Here is a 26,028-nt window from a genome sequence, read left to right on the forward strand (position 1 = left end):
TATATTAATGCAATATATGTTATTAATAATATTATACTGTATATTTATACAAATACATAAAATGTGTTTATAAGTCTATACATAGAAATTATTAATAAAATGTGTGCATATATTATACATAATATATACAAAACTAAGTTTGTCGTGGAGCTTTCATTTTAGAGGTGACATTTTGTTGGAAGGTAAAAAACAAATCAAATTTGCTAATAGGTTTCATTGTTATCTGCCACTCTTGGTAACTATCATTCAAAGTTCCGAGCAATATGCCAATTTTGACTGATTTTTTGGTATAGTTTTTTCTTTTATTTTTAAGCTTTCATTTCATTTTAGATTATGTTTATCTTTTGTGGCATTTTAACTTATTTCTGATTTAATATTAAAATCTCTACATTTTGATGGAAATTTTTAACGTAATTATACTCATTTTCATAAATTTATTTTGGGATTGGCCTTTACCATTTTGTATTTTGATCTTTACATTTGCCTTATGATTTAACATGTGTCCTATCCTTTCTAAATAGACTCTAATTTCCTTTAAGTTTTTTTCTTCTAGTAGTTTCAGTAAAATTTAACTATTTTGATAACCTGTATCAAATTTTTTTTTTTTGTCTTTTTGCCATTTCTTGGTCCACTCTTGTGGCATATGGAGGTTCTCAGGTTAGGGGTCAAAACGGAGCTGTAGCCGCTGGCCTATGCCAGAGCCACAGCCAGAGCCACAGCAATGCAGGATCCGAGCCGCGTCTGCGACCTACACCACAGCTCAGTGCAACGCCAGATCTTTTAACCCACTGAGCAAGGGCAGGGATCGAACCCACAACCTCATGGTTCCTAGTCGGATTTGCTAACCACTGAGCCACAATGGGAACTCCTGTATCAAACTTAAGTTCTGTTTCTATTACAATCTCACCATGTAAGATAAGGAAATAACCATATTTGCTTTCTTGTATTTCTCTATTCCCACTTCTCAGCTTTTGTTTATTTACATAACTTTGGAGTTTTGACCCAGATATAACTGTTGAATTTTATGAATTTTGCTTATAGATTTCATGCAAATTATATTTCATGAACATTCAAATCCTTACAAAGACTCCTCGGGAAACAAATTTATATAAACAGGAAGTGAAGGGGATTTGGGTGAACATGTCTGTCTGAAAGAGGCAGCTGCTCCTCAAATATAGCTGGCAGTAGCTATGCAGCAATGCTGATAATTTGTCCAATTTAATTTAGAATTTAATGTTTAAATCATTATAATTTTTCTAATTAATATTGTTTTATATAAAGGTTTTTATAATGTTAGTATCTATTTCAAAGTTTTCTAGAACACAAGCAAAGCTTGTCTCTAGTTGAAGAATAACCTAAAGATGTCCACGCTATAACTTCTGATTTATAATACTGTATTCTGTTTGGCAACCCATTAACAACAGTAACATGGAATTCATTTTCTATTGCCATAATTTCAGAGTTCATTGCCATTACTTTTGGTAGGAAATCTTCCCATTGATGAATATTTTATTTTCATAGTTTTGTTTTTCAGTAGCTTTTCAAGAACAATAACACATGTAAAATTTTAGAATTTTTGTATGGCTGAGAATATCATTCTGTTAACTTTCCATATGAATGGCAAACAGGTATTGAATTCTGGTGTCTATACCCGTGCTTTCTCCAAGTTCTATAACTCCACTGCCTATTCATGTTCAGCTTTATCAAGAGGTTTGCCTTCCAGAGGCTTTTTCTTTGCTTTTTTATAATAATTTTATTCTTTAATGCTTTACATTTACAAAATTTTATAATATGTTTAAGTGTATGTTTTAGTTGTTTTTAAATCTAGTATAAGATGAGCCTTTTCCAATTGTGACTAAGGTCTTTCTTAATCAAGGGACTTAAAAATTTTTAGTGTATTTTTCAATAATTTATCTTTTGCATTTAATCTGGTTTCTTTTTTTTTTTTTTAGGTACACCAATTATCCATGCAATGAAACTTAGCTTTCTCTCCCTCATCAACACATCCCATTATTGGTTCTACTGGTTCTCTAGTTTTTCTTTACACAAGTGGTTTATTTACTATACGATACAGATAATATTATATTTTACTGCTGCTATTTTACAAGGATATAATTTTTATCACTTTTTTTTTGTCTTAAAAGTACTTTTTCTATTTTATTATCTCATTTTCATCTTCTGGTTGAGAAAGTCTAGGTTTTTTTTCCTACCAGAACTACGAAACAAATGGTTTCTTATGCTTGCCTCTATTCCTTCTTTTGTAAAGAAAAAAAGTTTAATTTTTATTCTCTTGAATAGTATGTTTCTCTTTCTGTATCACAAAACATTTTCATACACTCTATGTTGCTTGTATGTGCCTTGATTATTTTCTCCCTTAAAAAAATAGCCTGTGTGCTCCCAATTCTAGTTAGTGTATTCCTCTTGTACTAACGTGCACTGAAAGCAAAAGGAAATTTACCTTATTTTACTTTATTTTGTTCATTTCAACTGGTTTGTAGATGAGAAAAAGAAGGAAGATTAGATATCTGTCTAGATTGCTATCTCTCTCAGAAGTCTAAGGATGATTTTATAAGTTCACATTTAAGGTATAAGAATAAATAAATAAGAAAAATAATATATTTTGATTCAGTTCTACATTTTGTTATAATAAGCATTGAACCCACCTCAAATAAATAACATATGTGATATTTTTTCTTGCCCTTCCAGGAGTAACTGAAATGAGTTTTAATATTGGATCTTTCACTGATTTTAAAGTTGAAACATTCTTCAATGTAGTATTTCTTCAAGCAAAAAAAGGGGTATTGAAATTAACACATGGGAATCCATATAACAAAGTGAAGAAAAAGAACTCAAAGCCATTTCTTACCTTGGTTTAAAGGAATAATTTTCAAAATTCTTAAATTTCTTATAATTCCAAATATTGAAATTAAGTTTAAAGATGAATATCTTGTTATATGCCTGTGGAATTAAATTAGAGTCATTTAGAAGTCATATACAGTCTACATTACTTATCTTTGTGTTTTTAAACTATTTAAAATACTTTTAAAACCATATATCTGAACATTACCCTTGCTCTTATTATTCCATTTTGCAAACAGTTTTATTATCATTTTTTAATTTTAATTTTATTGGGTATATTTGATTTACAATGCTGTATTAGCTTCAGGTTTATAACAAAGTGAATCATACCTATACATATATATATGTTCTTTTTTATAAATAGTTCTTTTTTTTTTTTTTGTCTTTTTGCTATTTCTTGGGCCACTCCCGTGGCATATGGAGGTTCCCAGGCTAGGGGTCGAATCAGAGCTGTAGCCACCGGCCTATGCCAGAGCCACAGCAACAGGGGATCCAAGCCGCGTCTGCAACCTACACCACAGCTCACGGCAACGCCGGATCGTTAACCCACTGAGCAAGGGCAGGGACCGAACCCGCAACCTCATGGTTCCTAGTCGGATTCGTTAACCACTGAGCCACGACGGGAACTCCCTATAAATAGTTTTATTACTGATTGGAAGACAAAGATTGGCACGGTGCAAAGTATCTGAGTAAATAATAATCTACAAACAAATTATAAGAGCTTATAAAATCTAGACACTATGAGTAGTCAGAATTCCACATCAAATATGCTTACATTATGTTCATAAATATTTTGTAATCTAACTGGTGAAAAGATAGTTAAAAATAAGAAAAACCCATAGGTTTTTTTTTTTAAGGAATAAAATTAATTTTAAGTATTTAAACTTCTGGTGGTAATAATGATGGTGATGATGGTGATAATACCAGAAGGCAGGGTATAAAGTGGTTAAGTACACAGACTCTATAGCTAGACTGTCTGTAGAAATAAAGGCTCCACTATTTCCTAGCTTTGTGATATGCAAAAATTATTTAATCTTTGCCTCAGATTCCTCAAAGCAGCTGGCACATACTAAGGGGTAAGTGTTAGCTAATAGCGATGGCAACAGCAGAAATAATGGTAGTGATAATAGAAGTAGTGGTGATAATATTTCAGTGACACCAGCTACTATTTTTTAATTACAACACGAATGACACTAACTATGTTCTTTATAAAGGTTATTTCTTTTTAAAAAATTGATCCCGAATCTATAAATAGTGTCATTTTCAATTATTTTTAACATGAATTTGATGTCAATGATAATTTCTTTAGGCATAATATAGAGTACACTAATTAGAAGCACTGAAAAAAAATCAATACACATGTAAATTATTAGAATTTAACACATCATTCTAGAAATATGCATGTATGTAAAATATCTTATTCTGTTATCTAGAATATTTACTGGTCGTAAGCAATGCAGGTAAATAAAATGTAGACTGGACAGAGAATCAAACATGCTAGGATACTCTTCTAAGTGTCCAGGAGATTTTTCTGGTCACTGGAAATAATCACTTCACATGCAAAAATTCAACGTCTATTCTTTTTGCTTAAGGCAGAAAACAGAGATAATATTCCATTCCTTTCATTTTTCAATGCATATTCAGAGGACTAGTTCAGTTGGAGATTCCCTGAGAGAACTCATTATGGCTATGATTTATGAATTATGCTTTACTCACAGAATTTTTACATGCAGAAACTTTGCCAACTTCAATGTTTTTTTATGAACAGCATTTGCTTAGCAAGGCATTAAGATGTTTGCAACTTGAAAGAAATACTCACTCAAACAAAGTTACACTGAAATCCAGCCAATTCCATGGATCACCAAAGAAATGAAAAGGTCCTGCCCAGATGCCTCTTGCAATGAGTTTTACAAGTATTTCGAATGTGTAAATTCCAAGCAAAGTATTCCTACAGAAAATGTTTCATATAAATGTTAAAAGTGAGACTAATACTTCATCTCCTCTGAAATTCTATGTCTATATAATTATTTGGCAACAAATCAACCAACCAATCAACTGACAATCATAGGATAGGTCTTTATTGGGACTTCTAACTAAAGTTAGATAAAGATATAGAGTGAGCAGGTAAATAAAATGTAGACTGGACAGAGAATCAAATATGCTAGGATACTCTTCTAAGTGTCCAGGAGATTTTTCTGGTCTAGTATTTGATTATCAATTTTTTCAACAAATTCTAGCTGAGGGTTATAGTGTTTATATATATTTTGGCAAATAATGAAAATATAAAATATAAAATTTATTCCACATTGGTAATCATACAATAAATAACTGAATGTAAGTATGAAAGAACCAATTTTATTATATGCACATACAAGGACTTTTAGAGTGAATCAGTACATTTACCTTCCAAAGTCAACTAGTTTTAAGAACAGCATCAAACCTTGAGGAGTAGCATCAAGAAAGCCTTCTTTGGGTGTTCCTATCATGCCTCAGTGGTAACAAAACCAACTAGTATCCATGAAGATGTGGGTTCCACCCCTGGCCCCGCTCAGTGGGTTAAGGATCCAGTGTTGCCATGGGCTCTGGTGTAGGTCACAGACACAGCTTAGATCCTGCATTGCAGTGGCTGTGATATAGGACGGCAGCAATACCTCCAATTTGACCCCTAGCCTAGGAACTTCCATATGCTGTGGGTGTGACCCTAAAAAGATAAATAAATAAATCAGTCATGTTAACCTAACACGCTGGGAAACAGAGGCATTTAAAATCCAATTAAGAGTAATGAAGGGGCAAAAAAAAGATTAAAATTGATTAGTCAACATATGAATATATTTTTTTATTAGGAATATTCACTAATCATGGAATGTGTATAAATATTATATTATATACAATGTATGTCACATGTAAAATACAAATATTAATTTGTACAATGTTATATAATATACAACCTACTGTAACAAAGTATAAAATATAAAATGTAGTCATACATGTGGTTATACATAATAAAATTATATAACTTACTGTAATGCTAGCCCCCATTTTGGCATATCAATCATGGACATAAACACACAGTCAATCAGGACGCTAATTAAAATTAGCAGTCGGAAAAAGGTAAGTTACAGTCAAGGAATAATGAATAATAAAAATAACATTGGAAATACATGTTTCTATAATCTATATATGTACACATATGAAATCAAATAGTTTCTTAAGTGTCAAAAATATACTATTCATGTTGAAAAACAATGAGGATTAAAATTTGTTAATATTTATTATTATTGTATGTGCTAGAGAATATATTTTAAATGTATTTTCAAATATGGAACACAGTATAGTGATAATCAAGATTTCAATATGACCTTAAATGAGATATTAATTCAAAGGAGTAAAAGACTGAAGCGATATTAGAACAGAATAGTTACATTTGATATTAGCACAGTCAAAAGATAACAGAAAAGGATATGGATGTACCAAAATCTTAATGGCTGTTTTCCTAATTGAATTGAAAGGAGACAATGTACACCAGGTGGCACTGAATCTGAAGATTGTTCTCTTTTTATTTAATACCATGAAAGTCTGTAAGAAGAAAAAAAGAACAAGTGAAATTAGAACTAAGAACTATGATCTCATCAATTATGAGATCATGTCATGATTGTCAATGATGATTTCAGTCATGAAGTCTAACAGTCACACTTCTTATATTTTGATATTATTTTACAGACTGAATCAAACAGAAAGGGCTTTTTAAAGCTATTTTTATTGACATTTAGGCTTATCTGCCACTTTTTTTTTGTCAGTGTTCTAAGAAAACACACATTAATGCTCAAATTTTCCCACGGAACTAATATAATAGGAAGAAATCTATATCTGATGGCTCATGGACTCATGGATATGCATTTAAATATAATAAAATTAAATGAATGTAAAATAAGTTAATTTTATTTTGAAGCAAATAAGATATGGGATTACAGTAGTAAAAATGACCCAATGCATTCAAACATTAAATTAATCATTAGTAATTACCTATAGCATAAAACCCCATTTGTATGTTATTTTTGACATAAACACATCTGGAAAAGAAAGAAATTTATATCATGTAAAACTAATATGTTGAGTTGTAGAAGTATTAAAATGAAAAAATCAGAAACATCTTAAAAGGGAATCATATATCTGCATATATGTGTATATATGTGTGTATAATATAGATGTGGCACAAGTGTATATGTATGTATATATACTTGTGTGTGTATACAGACACACATATACATAACATACATATGCATTTTATTATATACACATATTCATTTGGAAAATTCACTTTCATGGTGTATATATCACACGTAGTAAACATTATACAGATTTTAATGTTAGTTTATAATATATAGTCTATAATGCAAGGTAATAAAATATACCAAATATATATTACATTTAATATAAAATTATGCAGAGGTGTATATGGTGGCTACATATTGGTATCTATATATACAAATATATATTCACTGATATTTTATGAATACATGTTTTAAATAGAAACCAAACAGTGCTATAATTCTCCTCGTAGTACACTTCTACAATATACAATCTGTATATTTTGGTCTGATTGTATTTATCTTCCTTCTTTCCATTTAAATGCAAAGGGAAAATAAATAGGGCCAAATAAATTTGATAATTTAAAATGTCCTTTCCATGTATTTTTCAAAACAATCTCAAACTTCACACAAGATATAGCCAACCAGCTTATGTCATTGTGAAGGAATGAGTACTTCCAGATATAAAAATTTTCCAATTAATGTTTAAGTGTTGAAATTGTTCATGTAATTTTAGAATTATTCATTTATATGCAATCATTAACAGAGTAAACCAAATGTAATTCAAATTTTTAATAACTTTGTGTTATTATCCTTAAGGTTTTTGGTTTATTTTACTTTTTTGAAATCTTCAATTTTGTCTTCAATAACAAACCTAGATTTGCCTGTCATATCTGCATACACTACAAAGAACTCAACTTTGCAACTATGCTATAATAGTTACTTCTAAGGTTACTGTGTTATATCAGCTGTTAATGACTTAAAATATAGAAAAAGTGAAAGCAGAGATAACTGAAACGAGGACTAGAGTTTCAGTAAAAGGTTCTTAGAATTTTGCAGGTATTTTATTATTTTTAAATTTTTTTGTCTTTTTATGGATGCACCTGTGGCAAATGGAGATTCCCAAGCTAGGGGTTGAATTGGAGCTGCAGCCACTCGCTTACACCACAGCCACAGCAATGCCAGATCCAAGCCACCTCTGTGAACTACACCACAGCTCATGGCAACACCAGATCCTTAACCCACTGAGCAAGGCCAGGGATCAAACCTGCGTCCTCATGGATGCTAGTCAGATTTGTTTCTGCTGAGCCATGACAGGAACTCCTCCAGGGATTTTACAATGAATGTTGCATAATGTCCCTGGGGCTACCAAAGACAATGGAGTGTTCTTGATAATATATACATTTATACTCTAAAATGTTAATACATTTCCACCATGGAAAGTATTTGAAAAAATTATGATTATACAAAATTATCACTTTGCTTCCATCCAGAAATTGATTGAATTCCATTTCACTCATCTGGTAATATCACTGAATGCTCTACAAAAATATCAAATTACATTGTCCATAATGGGGCTAATTCTCATCTCCTCCATATTTGAAATTTTTTTATAGTTATTTCATTTTTGTCAGAAGCACCTCTATTCTTTCAAGCTGGAAACCTTGGTATTATTAGTCAGCTCTCAAATCCTGCTGTTTTCTTCTTTGGCGTGTTAGCTCTCTCTCTCCCATGAGATACTTCTATGAACCAGGCCTCTTGACTTCAGGCCTGGTTACTCTCTCCTATTTCATTTTTCTGACCCTATTTCTTCCATGCAATAGCAATTTAGAAAGGTTCAGATTAATCTTACTTAAACATTGATTGCATTCATCACTTTGGTACATTGGCCACCACATTAAAGCTATGTTTTCATCTCCGTTATCTCATTTTGTTTCCCACAATTTGCAACCCAGCTGCAGGATTCTAGTTTTATCATCACCCGGTCTCTTTCCTAGTCTAGAATTAATCTCTCTCTTGCCTATTTATAGAAGATCTTCCCTTTGCCTTGTAAAAATTTGAAGTATTCTCCAGTAACTCAAATTTCATTTCCTTAGTGAAGACTCTTCCAGCTTTGTCAGTCCACACAGATCTCTGTCTTTTCTAAGTATAATTATTCTTATTTTTATCATTTTGTGATTTTTCTTGGATTGTTCAAATATTTAGTAGGCTCCTCAAGTTATTCTGGGGATAAGATAGGATGTGACTGTCTGAATGAATAAAATTTATAAATAAAATATATATTGGCTTTAATTTCCTAACTACTGGATAAGTTCATCAAGTTGATTAGTGAAACTGCTGTACATATTATAAGATTTTATAGTATAGTTATTTTAACATCAATAACCTTAAGTAGCCAATCATTATGCTCCCATAAAACAAATTATTTACAGTAAGGCACAACAGTATAGACTATATTACATACAAGGTAAAGTAACTCCAAACACACTAACCTACCAGGCAAATAATCACTTTTGATAAAAATATCAAATGTGTGTGAAATTTATTATCCACTTTTCTATAATTTAAAACTATCTCTTGATATATTCTTCATTCTTCTTCCATCCTATCTCAGTTACACTTTTTACACATCTGGAATATGAATAAAAATGTGGTCACAATGAGTTTAATTAATCCTTGCCTTTTTATTCCTGTAGTATGGGTCCACATCTTCCAATGGCTCTGATACCATTGCTCGAAGTAGATTTCCATAAACAAATGGAAGCTCTTTTCCAACTTCCAAGTCAATGTTGGGTTTTAAATCTTCTGCTTTGTGTTTTTCACTGTGTTTTTTAGCATTACACTGTTGCATAAGTTCAAGAGATTCTCTGGTGAAGGGGATAAGGCCCTTAAGTTCTGAGGAAGCCATTTCCAATTTTGTACCTGCAATAAAAGTATTTTTCTTCAGTTCTGTACAAAAATTGGGTATACAAAGAAAAATTTTAAATGATAAAAGCCTAGGATATGAATACAAGAAAACAACAAGCTGAATAATGCATTCAAAGAAGATTCCTGAGTTTTAAAGAAATCTGAGATATTAATCTTGGTTTTGTTTCAATTAACATTAGACTTAATTTTTAATTTCGTGAATAACTCATTCTACTTTGCTTAGTCATCCACTGAGTCCTCTTTCTTTTACTGAAATCTGTCTTTCAGTTCCTCTCCTGTAGTGAGAGTTCTAAAGTGGTTAGAGATTGTTGGAGGCCCAAATACTATTTCATTCCCAGCTATTTATTAGATTATTTATTAGATTATTCCTTCTCTAAACGGAGGGAAGGAGTTTTCATTGGCCCTGGGCCCCATTCTTCTTTATCTCTTCTTATAGCTCTGATTACTTCCCTGGAGTTACTTTTTCCTCTCAAATTTTAAATTTGATATCCTCTAAAGATCTGTTTTATTCCCCTGTTATATTCATATTTTTGGTAAATACATAGGCAAACACAGAGTTTTAACTACTGTACATGGTTATTTACCAAGTACATTCCCAAAACACTCTCTTCCCTCAGTCGTATGTGATATCACTGATGATAGCAATTTAACAAGTAAAAACAAAATTTGTTTTCCCTTATGACTCATATCCCTCTTTAACCTTCCAGTCATTGTAAAAATAAAAACACATATATAAACCCACTACCTTGAAAACTATTCAGGAAATGTTTCTCTTTGTCATTAATTCCTCTGAAAAAATTACCTTCCATACAATATTTTCCATTAGGTATTTAAATATTATCTATTATTCATATGCCTGCATCAAGGTAGTCATCTTTGTAATTCTGTATCTGGATGGCTCTAGTAATCTTTTTAGGTTTCTCTCAATTCTAGTCTTTATTTCAAGTCATCCTATAGGCCACTCAAATTAGTTTTCACTAAATATAATTTCATGCATCAATTCTCCATTTATGAACTTTGTTCTTTCTTTTCAAATAAAAGTATGTTCTTTTGCTGATTTTTTCAGCCCAATTCCTGTCAAAACCTACTCCTTAAGTGATCTTACTCAGCGACAACTGATTTGTTATTCTTTATACATTCCTCTTAGCCTTCTTTGTAATTTTGTTATTGCAGTTAAGGATAAGAAAATTTGCACTTGATACTATAATACTTTCTGTGTTCATACTTTGTCTCATACAGTGCTGGCCTTAGCTTATTTCTTCTATAATATTTTCCTAAGACAGAAATCACACACCTATACACACACACACACATATGCCAACTCAGAATTTTCCACTGCTGGGTAAAATCGAGTTGTTTAATAGTTTAATCCATTAGTTGTTATTAATGGAAATAAAGAAAAAATAAGTTAGTTAATCATAATGCAGTACCAATCATTTAAGAATCAGGCTCCTACTAGCATAATGAAGAAGTGCGTAGGAATTATTTTAATTATACAAATGGCTGGAGTTCCCATCATGGCTCAGTGGTTAACGAATCTGACTAGCATCCATGAGGACACAGGTTCAATCCTTGGCCTTATTCAGTGGGTTAAGGATCTGGCATTGCCATGAGCTATGGTGTAGGTCACAGACGCTGCTCGGATCCTGCATTGCTGTGGCTGTGGCCTTGGCCAGCAGGTGTAGCTCTGATTCGACCCCTAGCCTGAGAATCTCCATATGCCATGGGTGAGGCCCTGAAAAACCGAAAAAAAAAATTATACAAATTGCAATCTCATAGACATTCAAGGTGAGGACAAATAGTCCATTTCTGCATCCTGAAAAAATAAAAATGGAAAATAATTAGTTGAATAACTCCTTTTGCCTTTCTTGGCATCACAGTATTCTCAGCTTTTGTTTTAGTTTCTATTGCATTTTATCTAAGAAATGGCTTTCCCTACTTACTTACTTTGGAATTAGACCTACTTGCAAATTCTAAATTCTGTTATTAACATTCTTAGAAGTCTCAGTTAAACTACTTTAATATCCTTGAACCTGTCAATTGTAAAATTGGGATTCTGACTTCTGTTAAATAAGGATAAAATAAAAACCATGGGTGAAAATGCCTAGTACCATGATTGGCACATAATAGGTTTAAAGTAAACATAATTTTTAAATTGATATGATTTCATGCATTAGAATGATTGGCCAAACCCAAAAGAATAGTAATACAATAGAAATACATGAAATTTGCATCAAAACAACTCATCTGCAGAAGTGCACTGGTACATTTTTGCATCAGAGAAAACTGCAACAGGAGTTTACTTAATAGTAATTGCAATATCAATGAATACTGATGTGTGTCTGCCAGAAAAGCTAATATAATCTTTATCTGTATTGAAGGAAGATAGAGGAGGTAGTTTTTCTCTCTTCTGCTGTATTCCATGACCACAACCAAAGGGAATGTATATAAACTGGAGGGTCTTCAAGTGGGATCAGAATGTTGCTAAAACTCAATTCATGCCATCTATACACCAGTTAAGAGAATGTATTAGCTGAAGCAGAAAAGACTGAAGTAGAACATCATTGTTTCCAAGTATCTGAATGATTCTCCTATAGAAGGGAAATCAGACTTAAGTATTATTTAAAAAAATAAGATGAATTAGGAGCAATGAGCTGAAGCCAGAACAAATTTGGCTTAAGATAATAAAGCTCTTTCTAAACAGCTGTTGAAAAATGTAATAGGTTGATTTGGACATTAATTCTTCCCTGCGACTAACAGTGTGGAAGCATGGACTTGTTAACAGTAGGAAAGAAAATTTAAATGGGTCCAAATATTGATTGATTGTGAACTTAACAGTTTTAGAACTTTCTAGTATTAAAATCTTTGAAATGAATTTTCACAGAGTATCACATGATCTAAAAGTCTGGGCTAAAAGTTAGCCAAAATAAATGTATGCAGCACTGAATTAGCAAAATCAGAAGCATTTTGACATCTACCTTTTCATGTTACAGTAAATGCAGTCTTTTATATTTTTAGGGATCCATTCTAAATGCTAAAAAATTATTGTTTGTGTGTGTGAAGAATGTTGTCCTTAAAACAGATACTAAAGGGAGGCTTCAACTTGTTGCAAAGATATTGCCATTAATGAAAATATTTTTGGACATCATCTATTACAACCTCAAATTTTAATTTGCCAGCCAGTATTCTTATTTTATAGTTCATATTAATCTTCTATTTCTTTCTATATTACTTTGTACCACAACAACCTTTGATTCCTCAGTCTGCCATCTATAAGCTATGAGACCTTAAGAAGATAGCCGGAGTAAACATGGAACTCCGCAGGTATCTCACAGGGTCATATAGACCACATGCAGAAAGTCTTCACAATAGTACTGACTTTGTCAGTGCTAATTATCTCTCCCAACCCAGTTCATTATCTCGGAAGATTTCTTTCATCATGATTTTGATGTTGAATGAAACTACTCTGGTTGTTGACTAGGTGAATGAACGGATAGTGATCACTGTCTCCTGTGCTATGACAAAGAAATGCAAGCACTTAATCAAATAAAACTGGCCTGCATTGATTTTTAGATGGCTGAGTGCAGATTGTAAATTATTAATCATTAAATCATAATTCAGCAAAAGCATTTCTATGGGGAATTTATGAAATATGGTCCAGGCACTATGCTTTTTGGTGAGTGATCTTAATACAGCACTAATGCCTGAAAAATATAGGAAGAGTAATAGTTAGTCCAACCACTAGATTGCCTTTCTAAAAAACTGAATAGCTAAAATAAGATTTTGGCAAGAATTATATCAAAGTCAACTTGTGTTTGGACTCTAACACCTTTCAGTTGTACTAATATTTTATACTGTTGATTTAAGTACAAGCCATTTCTCTTGCACATTAGATGGAAGTAGCAATACCAGTATCAGTATAGAGAAAAGAGGTGAATTTTTATAGAAAAAAATTCTCCTAAAAATAAATTTTAAGCATTTGAATGTGAGCAGATAGTTACTGTAACATTTATGGCAATTATCACTATAGCTAAACTTGCTGAGTGACTACCATTTTGAGGCACTGGGTCAGATGTTTCTGATACTATTCCCTCATATTTTCACATATTATCTTTGTGATCACCATTTTACAAATGAGGAAACATTGATGAGTTTCATGACTTTTGTAACATTATACAGCTAGATAAGCAGTGAAGATAGCTGCTAACCCCAGGTGTGTCTAAATCTAAATTTGGGTACCTATAAACTTCATTGCAAAAGTGCTTATAAGCTGTAAACTTTTAAGACAAGTAAAAAAAATTGATACCTCAGTAAGGCTACTTTAGAGAGATCTAAAAACCAATAGGCTCACTGGGATAACTTGGTTCACTGAGCAGCTGACAGGTTGAGGTAAGGTGGGATTGTCTAGAAATTTTCCTTATGCAAATTTTGTCAGAGTCAAATATTTTGTAAAATTTTGTAATTAATGTATAGTGGACATTAATTTGGAGGGAGGAAGTGATCATCTACATAGATTACCTAGTATGGTGATCATCTACATAGATCACTACCTAGCCTGGTGATCATCTACATAGATTAAAGGAATTTCCTATTGTATGAATCATGGTGGAGACTTTCTGCAATAGGAGTGGAAAGGACCAGAAAATGACTTTTCCAGGATCTCATGGATCTAAGAAAGTGACATTCATATCCAAATAAGTTTAGATGGCTCAATGATTCAAATAAAAATAAAATTTAAAAAACACCAAACAATGAAACTTATAAAAGAAAGCAATAGTAGATATTTTTATAGTAATTTAAAATGAAAGTCTAGTTTTAATGAAGTGTTACCTAGGATATGAGGAAATAAAACATTCTAATAAACTTTTTTGTAATGTTAAATTGGTTCAACTTTTCTAGGAAGTAATTTGATACTAGTAAATTAAAATGTATACACCTTATCCTAGCAATTTGAGCAATAGGAATTTACCTCATGGATACACTCAAACCAATTTATATGCATGAGATTGTTCTGCAGTGAGACTGGATTTTCCTGGACCTTCATTGCTGCCCAGCTTCTGAATGATGGAACAATGCTCATAGATTGACAAACCATGCCCAAAATCTGTGACCAGATGGCAGAGCTCCGAGTCAGTTGTCATCTAAGGGCAACCATAAACCTCCAGCACCTAGTCTGGTTCTGGGTTAGCTTCAATGTTCACAAAACCTTCAACAATATACCAGACTCTGGGAAGCTGACTAGATGTGATAATGTCAAATCTGCAGTTCATGAATCCTGGGGCCTCTGAGAGGATAGAGTGGGGAGGAGAATGGTGGCCTCTGATCAGCACCCTGGTATTGAGAGCTGTAGGGAAAGAAAATCCTCTCAGTGTAGCTGACCTGAATCATATCAATTCACAACTGCATATTAGAAATCTCCTGGTGCTAATACTGAAGTAGGAGCCAGCAGGCCAACCCAGACAATTTCAGAGAATCTTGGTCTGAGGTCTTTTGGGATAAATCTAATGCAGACTGCTAGACAGAAAGATTCCTTTGGCTGATAGCCAAGCTTCATCCACATTTATAAATCAAGCAGAGACAGTTTCTTTGGTTGTTTTTTTCTTGTCTGATATTCTAAGTATGAGAGATGAGGCTTATACCAGAATTGCCGAGGCAAATACCTGCTTTAAAATATCACTCTTCTAGAAGTACCCCATGCTTTTCTCTTTTCTGGACACCTTCTCTCCCTCAGCTCTTCCTTATTCTCTGGTTGCCTGTTTGGCAATGACCTGACAAGATGTTGCGATTCTACCACAAAGCTTCTGGTGCAAAACAGTTCTAAAGATTGAAATTAAAAAAAAAAGAACTGGGACATCCACCTTATTCCATTGTCCCAGTTTCCTCCAAAATAACAAATCTACCTTTTTTCTTCCACTTTTTCCTTTGTTTCCCACCCATTCAATATCATATTTAAGTAGCATGACCATAAGTCACAGGGTTCTGGGGACAGTTTGGGTTTATGCTTGTTGCTGAGAACTAATTATTAAAAGCATTCTCTTTCCTTTTCAAAAGCATCTGAGGCACTCAATCAGTGAGCCAATGCTCGGCCTCTCTGTAGAATAGTTCCCACGGAAGGGGCTGTGTGGATAGATAGCACTTTCTATTAGCAACTGCAGCTGCATCGTCTTAGAGATAATGAAGGTCAGGGAAGAAAGGGGATTTCAGAAGTCAATTTCTTTCCTCTCTCTCCAGCTCCCACTTTTTACTGCTTCCCTCTTCTCTCAGTTTGATTCTCAGAGCCCAGCCTGCCAGTTAACAGAGTCAAGCTGTGAAGACAGATTTTGTACATGTAGGAGGAGGTGACTGCCCAGAGTGGTAACAACCTCCTCACTTTCATTTTTTCCCACCTAGGGAATTAAAACTACAGAATCTAAGTAATCAACCTATATGTTTTTTGGGAAGCTAAAATTGATCCTAGGTGTGAGAAACAGATGCTAGAGTAGCTTTGCCAAAGAGAATTATGAAATATCCTACTCCATAACAGATAATACATATTTACATATTTTCTTAATGCATTATCAAAAGATTTAGGGTAGCTTACAAAGGTGTAGGACCATACAGTAAGGTAGTATAAATTAAGAAAAGTAAAGCAAAAAAAATAGGACAGTGAATCCATAAATTAAGGGTAACTTAGAAAAAGGTCAATTTCACTCTGGCATGAAATAGGAAATAAAGGGTAAAATGACTTCTCAGTTCTAAATTATTTTGAAACAATTATGCTGTCTATCAGACATGGACAATGCAAAAGGCCTCTTGCACCAATTACATTCACATAATTGTAAAAAAAAGAAGTAATGATAGCAATGACAAGGCTGATAAACACATGAACTTGGGACTAAAAGGTTCTGCGTGCATAAGGGAAGGAGACAGAGTTCATGTGATGATTAATGGAATCATATTGTTGAGAATGTAGGAACCACACTTACTTTAGTGAAACGACCGATTTAGATCATATTTTTGTTCACTGGGGTCTCTTGACTGCACTTTGTAGATATATTATGGCTTATATTTCATTATTCCCATGTCCTAGGATGACTTACAACTAAATTCTCTGATGCAAAGCCTTTCCCTTGACTGCTCTCTATCATTTTTTTCTTCTCCAGTGTTTAGAATTCAAATGATATTAAGTGCATTGCTTTTTTTCTTGTGGAGGATACAAAAATATTATCTTGTCTTTTAGGAAACATAAAGGAAGATGATTGAAGCTCATGAAATTTTGAAAGATATGGATAAGAAGAAAACAATCAATACTTTTAACAGTAAAGCTCTAGAGATACAATCGAGACTCTTCTCAATGGATGCAATCTTTGGCAGGCCAAGATATAGAAGTAATGGGCCAGCTTTCACAGTTCAGGTGAGAGTGAAAATAAATGCATTTTGTTCTGAAGGATTGCTTGAAAATACTTCCTAAAATAAAGTTGCAGGAGCTCTTTCACCCAGCAATTAAATTGACTATGAATATTTTGCCGAAGTTTAATAAGTCATGTTTGCAGAGATGTTAATCACAACACACTTTAAATTTCAAATACCAGAAAAAAAAAAATCAAAGTATCCAACCTAAGGAGCTAACATCATCAATTCTAGTGTGCTGCTATCATGGAATACTAGTTAGTAATAATGAATGAGTCAGATATGTCTGTGTTTGTATGGAAAGATTCCCCAGTTACATCATTTAGTGAAAAACATGTTGAAAACAGCTTACACCGCATTCAGAGAACAGCTCTGAATAAAATGTTTTATGAGGATTATATAGACAGTGGCACATATGTGAGCACATGCCACATTGTTTTCTCTCTGAAAGGAAGTAAACTGCTATAGCTATGAAGAGGGACTGAAAAGGTGCTAGAAGGTTATGTTGCTTTCTGGTTAGTATTTCTATACTACTTGAACATAATTTACCATGCATACGTATTACCAAAATCCAGAAATGGAAAGTTTACACACTGAAAGCTTGGGAATAAAGGACAGATTGACCTGAATAACACCTGGAATTTTGCAGCTGTTTGTTCCCTTTGACCAACCTACCTGGTTTTCTGGCTTTTGGATTATTTTTCACTTTAGCTTTGATTATCTGACTCCTACACTTTTACTTCCTTCTGGCATACAGTTTATCTTACCTGGCTAAACTGACTTTTTTTCCTTTGTCCCTGGGCCTGGTTTCTGCCTGCAGCTGTGTTCTGCAACCAGATCAGCCTATTTTGGCTTCAATATATCCCCTTAATTCTCAGCTCAACTCTCTCACTCCGACAACTTCAACCAAAACATTCCTAGAATATTTCATCTTGCTGAGGAAAACTGTAAATGTGTAATTTTCTCAAAGACATACGTGCACATTGTCATTTTGTTTTTATCTGATTTCTTTAGAATTTTGTATTCAAGGTTTTTTTTGGATTCAAAAACTAGGAAGACAGCCTTGTAAATAAGCAAGTATCAGAAAAGATCCAAAGGGACACATGATGTCTTTCCCCAAATAAATGTTCTCTTTTGAGAACTGAACTCCTCCCAAACTTTAACTCCAGTGATGGTTCACTGAGGACTTTGCAAGTGTCATTTTTCCAGGGAAGAGGAGTTCACGTCACACATTCGAGAGTAGTATGACTTACACTGAAGAGAACCCTGGACAAGGGTGTCATGTGACAAGATCTTAGCACCTGGTCTCCTTTCACAGTCATTTAGAAGAATGAGCTCAAGGAAAGGTCAGTGGATGTTTGAATGCCTTGAGGGGATGCAGGACAGCAAGTGTCTGTGGGAGATGAAGTCTCACCATGGTGAGTCATTAGCACTGGCAATGGAGGCAGGGAAGGGTTCCAGGAACATGAAGGAAAGCTGACTGGGTTTTAACTATGCCCACTTGAGCTTCTCTATGGCAATCTCATGGTTTACTAGCAGGGTCCCTTGTTTCTATGGATATGATAATAACTTCTAAGCTGTGCCTATCCAGTATACCAAAACAAGCATGTTGGAGAAAGGCTAGTATTTTTCCAGAACAACCTGTTCTTGTGACCCTAGTCAGTCAGACATTTGACCAGAAGAATCTGGCCATAAGCCATTTAATTTATTCTTGCCCCTGCTAGAATAATACAAAGAAGAGCTTGTTATGCATGTAATTTCTATACTCATCAGTCTCGTCAGTAATTCTGAGACCTTTTGGCCTATGGTTTTAGATCACTGAGTCTGTGGTACAGAAAATTAAAATTTTTTTTTCCAGAACTAGCACATTCACTGGAACTCTAGAACCCTTTTAGAACTGGCTTAGGGCCCTGCCAGGTCTGGCTTAGGCCAGACCACTCTGAAAGAGTTGGTCTGCTTTTCTAGGATCTACTCATACCCCTGAAACTATTCTAGCTTTTCAAATGTGGAATCAAATACACAGACACCAGCTCCTTCTCAAATTTGAGAATGGTTAGAGAGGAGCCTTGAAACATATTAGGGTGAGTCCAGATATGGACCAGAGCCAAATAGCCTATAATTATGTTCTTAGACCATTCAGCCTCTGGGAGAACTCATAAAGTGAAAGGCTTGGATGGGAAGCCTCACTCTGGCATTTATAGCAGAACGGAAAGTATATTCCACTCAACACCATATATTTAACCAGAGTCTATGGCCCCCAAATCTGCATCCTCTCATGTTCTAGTATAAAACCAAATGCCCTGGACTTTCAAAATCAAAATTTCCCTGGGTGGGACCCTAGCTTCAGTATTTTTGTCAAGCTCCTGTTTGATGCTGATAGAGTCAGTTGGCACCTGGCTATCACCACAATCAAAACTGTCCACAGAACTGGCTGTCCTCAATCAGCAGCAAACTGTGCCATTCGAGTCAGAAATTCTATGTATACAACAGGGATCCTTGTTAGCCAGACAAATGGGGGTCCCCCATCAGCGCTGAGTATAACCAGAAGAAGCCTGGTTTATAAATAGCAACAAATGAACAAATACATGCAAATCAGGATCCCAGCTGGGTGACACAATCTGCTAAAAAACATCCTTAGAAGCCTTCTGATGAAAACTTTCTCTTCAGCCTTAAAGGTTCCCTTTTTCAGTTTTGCAGAGGTGAGACCTTACTTACATGGCCTTGATTATTTCACACTAATAGATAAGAAGGGGACCAACTCAGGGAAAAATGAGATCTGTATATACAAGTTAGTGTCCTATGATGGTGGGTGACTGCATTGCTGATAGCTAGCTATTCAGGGTGGGCAGAGTTTACAGATAGCCTTTCACAACGGGCCAATCATGATATGGTTAGTGGAAACAGGGGACCAGACTCCCAGGAAGAAAGAATGTCTCTTTTATGCTAATATCTCCAACCATGAGCTTTCAAGAAAGAGTCTATGGTGGTAGGTTTAGATTATGGGTCAGTTTCTGAGTACCCTTGCTGTGTTATAGATTGTTATCATGAGATCCAGGGCTGGGGCATATTAGGATATTTCTTCCCTAAGTGAGGGGATGAGCACAATACTGTTGTTTCCATTTTCAGTGTGCTTTAAGACCTGTATTCATCCTAACTGGGCAAAATTAGTGGGAGTGTAAATCAGCTACCCTCCCAGAACCTCTCCCACAGGAGTCTGAGACAGTATGTCTGGCTCCCAGGTGCTTAGCTCTACATCCCCCTCTCCAGGGTAGACTGATAACACAGCAACAGATCCTGGGGCTTACCCTTGTCATTTCAAATCTATTGGTTCCTCTTTCTGAAACTATACCCAATTTCAAGTTTTTCTCCTATTGTTTTAAACACATTGGTGGTTAAAAAAAAGGAGCTCACCATATCTGTCCCTCAGTGCAGAATTTTAATAAATCCCAGCAGTTATGGGTAGTGCGTTTATGCCTAAACTTCAATTTCTCCTATGCTAATTGGTGGATCAAATAAATTCAGTGATATCCAATATACTGCATGGTTTCATACCAAGAAAGTAAGAGCATATAGCTAAAACAAAATTTAAAACTAAAAAGAGGAATAGGGTAAAGTATATTTTGAGAATATTCAATTTTGTGATGATGGAAGCTCACAGGTTAGAATACACTTTGAACTGTACTGGCTTTGAACTTCATTTCCTCTAGTGCATTCTAGTGAGGGCTGTCAAGGCCCTTTTACTCTTATTTTGAACTGGACTTTAAATGAGAGCTACAGAGTGAAGTGGATAAAAAATGCAGCACAATTTCTTAGATAAGCAACAGTTACATATGGTATTACTTTCATAAACTCCTTCATGTAATATCTGTCATTTTCTCCTTATCAGGATATGTAAGTTTTTGTGTGTAATTTACAAATAAGAAAAATAAAGTTTAATAAAAAATTAAACAACTTCAATTTCACAAGAGCAAAAATCAATTTTTATCATTCTAAGTTGAAGGTCTTCTTCATTGGACTTTCAGCGCATCATTGATTAGCCCATAACCTCATCAAATTATTACTCGAGGGCTTTATCTTCTTTACTTGTAAAACTAGAGGCTGGATTATAGAAACTTTACTTAGGGTTAGTCACAGCAGGTTTGGTGCTCAGCACTCTTTATTACCAGACCTAGCTTCCTTCTATTTTGCTATAAACTACTCTCCTGAATGATAGCCAGGAATAAAAATATCCACAAAAATCATCAGCCAAACTCCTTCCCTTTTCAAGAGATTTTTCTGGCCAATATAGACACTTGACTCTATCATTTCCATTAATAAAAGGAGTCCATCAGTGTGTCATTCCACATGTAGTCATCATTTGTTCTGCTTACATGGATAGCTTAAGTATTGGAAAGTAACATATAACCAGAGTCACAATGTACACTTCACCATCACTTTTAAAAGAAAATGGATTAGCAATGAGATCTTGCTGTGTAGCACTGAGAACTATGTCTAGTCACTTATGATGGAAAATGATAATGTGAGAATGAAGAATTTATACATGTGTGTGTAACTGGGTCACCATGCTGTACAGTAGAAAAAAAATAATGTATTGGGGAAAGAAAAGAAAACCTTCAGAAGGTATGCATATTAGAGAGCTAATAAATGAGAAAAAATAAACCCTATTGATCCAAACAATACCAAAATGTTTAAATGACTGGGAATGTCACTTCCCATTACATCTATGCCTCTAATTTTATCCTGTCGATTCTTACATGCAAAACATCAATTTTGAAATCACTAAGTTACTTGGAGTAAGAGATAAGATTCCTTAGAAGTATACTCCATTCTGTATAAGCTTTTATTCCTTCTGTTTTTTCATTATATCATGAAATCTAAAAGTCATATAGGGTTTCAAGAAACACTAACAGAGCATCTTGGTTTCAGAGGCTCACCTGGTGGGATGAGAAAATTGACCACACACACATACATGCAGTGCATAGCAAACATTCACAGACCACTGCTGCTCTGAAGTAGCTCTCTTAATTCAGGTCCAGAATCTTAATCTCCTACTGAGGACCCTAATGATGTATATGATAAGGTGGGGCAAACAGTCTGAAAGGCTGGCAGCAGATGTCACCTATCACCATCCTAGGACTGGGCACTCAGCAAGAAAAAGGCACTTACTTGCTACCATGTGAAAGGTCTCCACCAGCACCTAAGGAAAGCCCCTGAAAAGCCACGCTTCTTGAACCCCTTTCTCTTCCTGGGCTTCTCTTTCTTCCAGGATCTCCGGTTTGCTGAGTTCTGGTTGCTTAGGAGGTGATGAGAGGCTGGCATCTGCCCTCACCAGCCATTCAGGTCATGACAGTTCAGCAGTAAACGGACCTTACTAAATTGTCAGCTAGAAAGAGTCGCTGGGGCGGCAGTCCAGCCGCTGACACAGAGATCCCTCCTGACCAGATGCACAGTGGAACAGCACCGCTGGCTGGAAGCTGTTTTTGAGTCCTTCCTACTCCTCCCTCCTTTCTCCCAACCACTCCACCCTCTCCTCCCCCCTCATGCCCAGGCTGGTGCCGGACTTCTGTCTTCAGATCTGGCGTGGGCGGGGTGATGTTGCCAGAAATGGTCAGCTTGAGGCTGCTGCTGCTGCTGGAAAACAGCAGCTGCAGTGGGTGTCCCCTCTAACAGATGTCGGGAAGAGAGGGGAGGGGGAGGAGCAGGGTGGGTGAGGAGAGGGAGGAGGAAGAGGGCTGCAAAGGCACCAAGAAATACAGAATAGAGGAAGAGCAGGGGTGCAATTGGGAGGTGGGGGAAGAGACTGAACAGAAGGGACAGGACAGGGAGAGGAGGAGAAGGTGGCAGTAAACTCGAATCTTTACCTCTAGTTGCTTGCTCTCTCTCCTTGCCTAGCTGCCCTCAAAAAGCCTGTTTGAGGCACTTGTCAGCCTGTAACATTCAAATCTGGACATTGCTGTAGGTGTGTGTGGGTGTGTGTGTGTAGCTGTGTGTAGGGGTGTGTGTGTGTATAGCTGTGTGTAGGTGTTTAGGAAAGAATGAGTTGGAGCTACCTTAGCTTCTCACTCTAGATTTATTTCCCATTCTGCTGATTGGAGACATAAGGACGGAGGAACATTTATGCAACAGCTTAGTTTGGGTGTGCAAGAAGGAAGTGTTAGACCTCTTTCCCAAAGGAAGTTTGGAAAATGCTGCTGCATTATAGAACATTCATTTTATAACACAATCTTGTTAAAAAATGATGAAGTTTTCTTAAAAATATGATTCTTACAACACATCTTAGGTAATAGAAATGAGGAAAAGAGAAAAGAAATTATGTATATTTTTAAGAGCCTCACATTTTATATTTAAAGGCACTGAGCAAAAAAATAAACTGGAACTAAGCTAATATTAGTTCTATGCAAACCATGTCAGAAACAGCATGCTTCATCCATGATTCATAGAAAAGGCCTTGTTACCTGTATGTTGTTTGAAAAAAATTCGTTGAATTTAAATTTATTTTGTTTTATACATTTGCTATGAAAAAATCTCAAATATATACAAAAATACAAAGAAAGTATAATAAACTCCCATGTACTTATCATTCAGCCTCAACTATTGTCAACACGTGGCCAATTTTGTTTTATCATTACCTACCCTCTCACTTTGGATTAATTTAAAAGTAGTCCAGGAGTTCCCGTCATGGCTCAGTGGTTAACAAATCCAACTAGGAACCATGAGGTTGCGGGTTCGATCCCTGCCCTTGCTCAGTGGGTTAAGGATCCAGCGTTGCTGTGAGCTGTGGTGTAGGTTGCAGACGTGGCTCGGATCCTGCCTTGCTGTTCTGGCATAGGCTGGTGGCTACAGCTCTGATTAGACCCCTAGCCTGGGAACCTCCATATGCCACGGGTGCGGCCCTAGAAAAGACAAAAATAAATAAATAAATAAATAAATGAAAGTAGTCCAGATATTGTATCATTTTATCCAAAAATACATCAGCATGTTTCTGAATGATAAAGACTTGTAAAAAATACAACCCAATACAGTTATCATACCTAAAAATTAACAATTATTATTTTGTAGTCAAACACACGCTTTATTTATATTTTTATTTTTTTTAAAGTATAGTTGATTTATAATGCTGAGCCAATTTCTGCTGTATAGCAAAGTGACTCAATCATACACATATATACATTCTTTTTAAAATATTATTTTCCATTACGGTTTTTCCCAGGAGACTGGATATAGCTCCCTGTGCTATACAGTAGGACCTATGGTTTATTACTCTAAATGTAATAGTTTGCGTTTACTAACTCCAAACTCCCAATCCATCCCACTCCGTCCCCTCTCCCCCTTGGCAACCACAAGTCTGTTCTCTATGTCCGTGAGTCTGTTTCTGTTTTGTAGATAGGTTCCTTTGCGTTATATTTTAGATTCCACATAGAAGTGATATAATACCATATTTGTCTTTCTCTTTATGACTTACTTCACTTAGTATGATAATCTCTAGTTGCATGCATGTTGCTGCAAAAGGCCTTATTTCATTCTTTTTTATGGCTGAGTAGTATTCCATTGTGTACATTTACCTCAACTTAATCCATTCATGTTGATGGACATTATGTTGTTTCTTTGTCTTAGCTATTGTGAATAGTGTGAATATCAACACAGGGGTACATGTATATTTTTAAATTATAGGATGTCCAGATATATACCCAGAGGTGGGATTGCTGGATCATATAGTAGTTCTATTTTTAGTTCTCTGAGGACCTCTATACTGTTTTTCATAGAGGTTGCACCAATTTACATTCCCACCAAAAGTGTAAGAGGGTTCCCTTTTCTCCACACCCTCTCCAGAATTTGTTATTTGTAGACTTACTAATGATGGCCATTCTGAACACTGTGAGGTGGTACCTTGTTATAGATTTTTTTTTAAAATAAATTTTATTGGAGTATAGTTGACCTAGAAAGTTGTGTTAGTTTCAACTGTACCGCAAAATAAATCAGTTATACATATACATATATCCATTCTTTTTTATTCTTTTCCCATATAGATTATTACATACTATTGAGTAGATTACCTTGTACTATACAATAGGTCCCTGTTACTTATTTTATATGTAGCAGTGAATATATGTCAATACAAACCCTCTAATTTACTTTTCCCACCCCACATTTCCTCTTTGGTAAATGTAAGATGTGGTAATATATACAATGGAATATTACTCAGTCATAAAAAAAGAATGAAATAATCCCATTTGCATCTACGTGAATGGACCTAGAAATGATCACACTGATTGATGCAGTTCTGATTAGCATTCCTTTTTTTTTTTCCTAGGGCTGCTTCTGTGGCATATGGAGGTTCTCAGGTTAGGGGTCCAATCAGAGCTGTAGCTGCTGGCCTATGCCAGAACCACAGCAATGCGGGATCCAAGCCGCATCTGCGACCTACACCACAGCTCATGGCAACGCTGGATCCTTAACCCACTGAGCAAGGCCAGGGATTGAACCTGCAACCTCATGGTTCCTAGTCAGATTCGTTAACCACTGTGCCACGACAGGAACTCCAAGCATTCCTTTAATCATTAGCAATGTTGAGCATTTTCTCATGAGCCTACTGGCCATCTGTATGTCTTCTTTGGAAAAATGTCTAGGTTTTCTGCCCATTTTTCAATTGGGTTGTTGGTTTTTTGTTGTTGGGTTGTTATGTAAATATATATATATATTTTGGAGATGAAACATTTGTCAGTCGCACTGTTTGCAATTGTTTTCTCCCATTCGGTAGTTGTCT

At 35.1% G+C, this 26,028-nt stretch overlaps 1 protein-coding gene across 1 annotated transcript in view; it reads right to left on the reverse strand.

Moving 5' to 3' along the window:
- Positions 1-22,916, reverse strand: part of SCN7A (sodium voltage-gated channel alpha subunit 7) — an 80,510-nt gene extending 57,594 nt beyond the window's left edge. Inside the window, exons 1-6 of the mRNA XM_021075288.1 lie at positions 22,431-22,916; positions 9,628-9,869; positions 6,323-6,435; positions 5,881-5,970; positions 4,679-4,807; positions 2,867-2,958 (exon numbers count right to left, since the gene is read on the reverse strand). Of these exons, the coding sequence (XP_020930947.1) occupies positions 2,867-2,958; positions 4,679-4,807; positions 5,881-5,970; positions 6,323-6,435; positions 9,628-9,869; positions 22,431-22,440 (676 nt within the window). The 5' untranslated portion in view covers positions 22,441-22,916. The remainder of the gene's footprint in view (positions 1-2,866; positions 2,959-4,678; positions 4,808-5,880; positions 5,971-6,322; positions 6,436-9,627; positions 9,870-22,430) is intronic.

The sequence above is a fragment of the Sus scrofa genome, chromosome 15 (assembly GCF_000003025.6).
Source record: "Sus scrofa isolate TJ Tabasco breed Duroc chromosome 15, Sscrofa11.1, whole genome shotgun sequence".
NCBI classification, from domain to species: Eukaryota; Metazoa; Chordata; class Mammalia; order Artiodactyla; family Suidae; genus Sus; species Sus scrofa.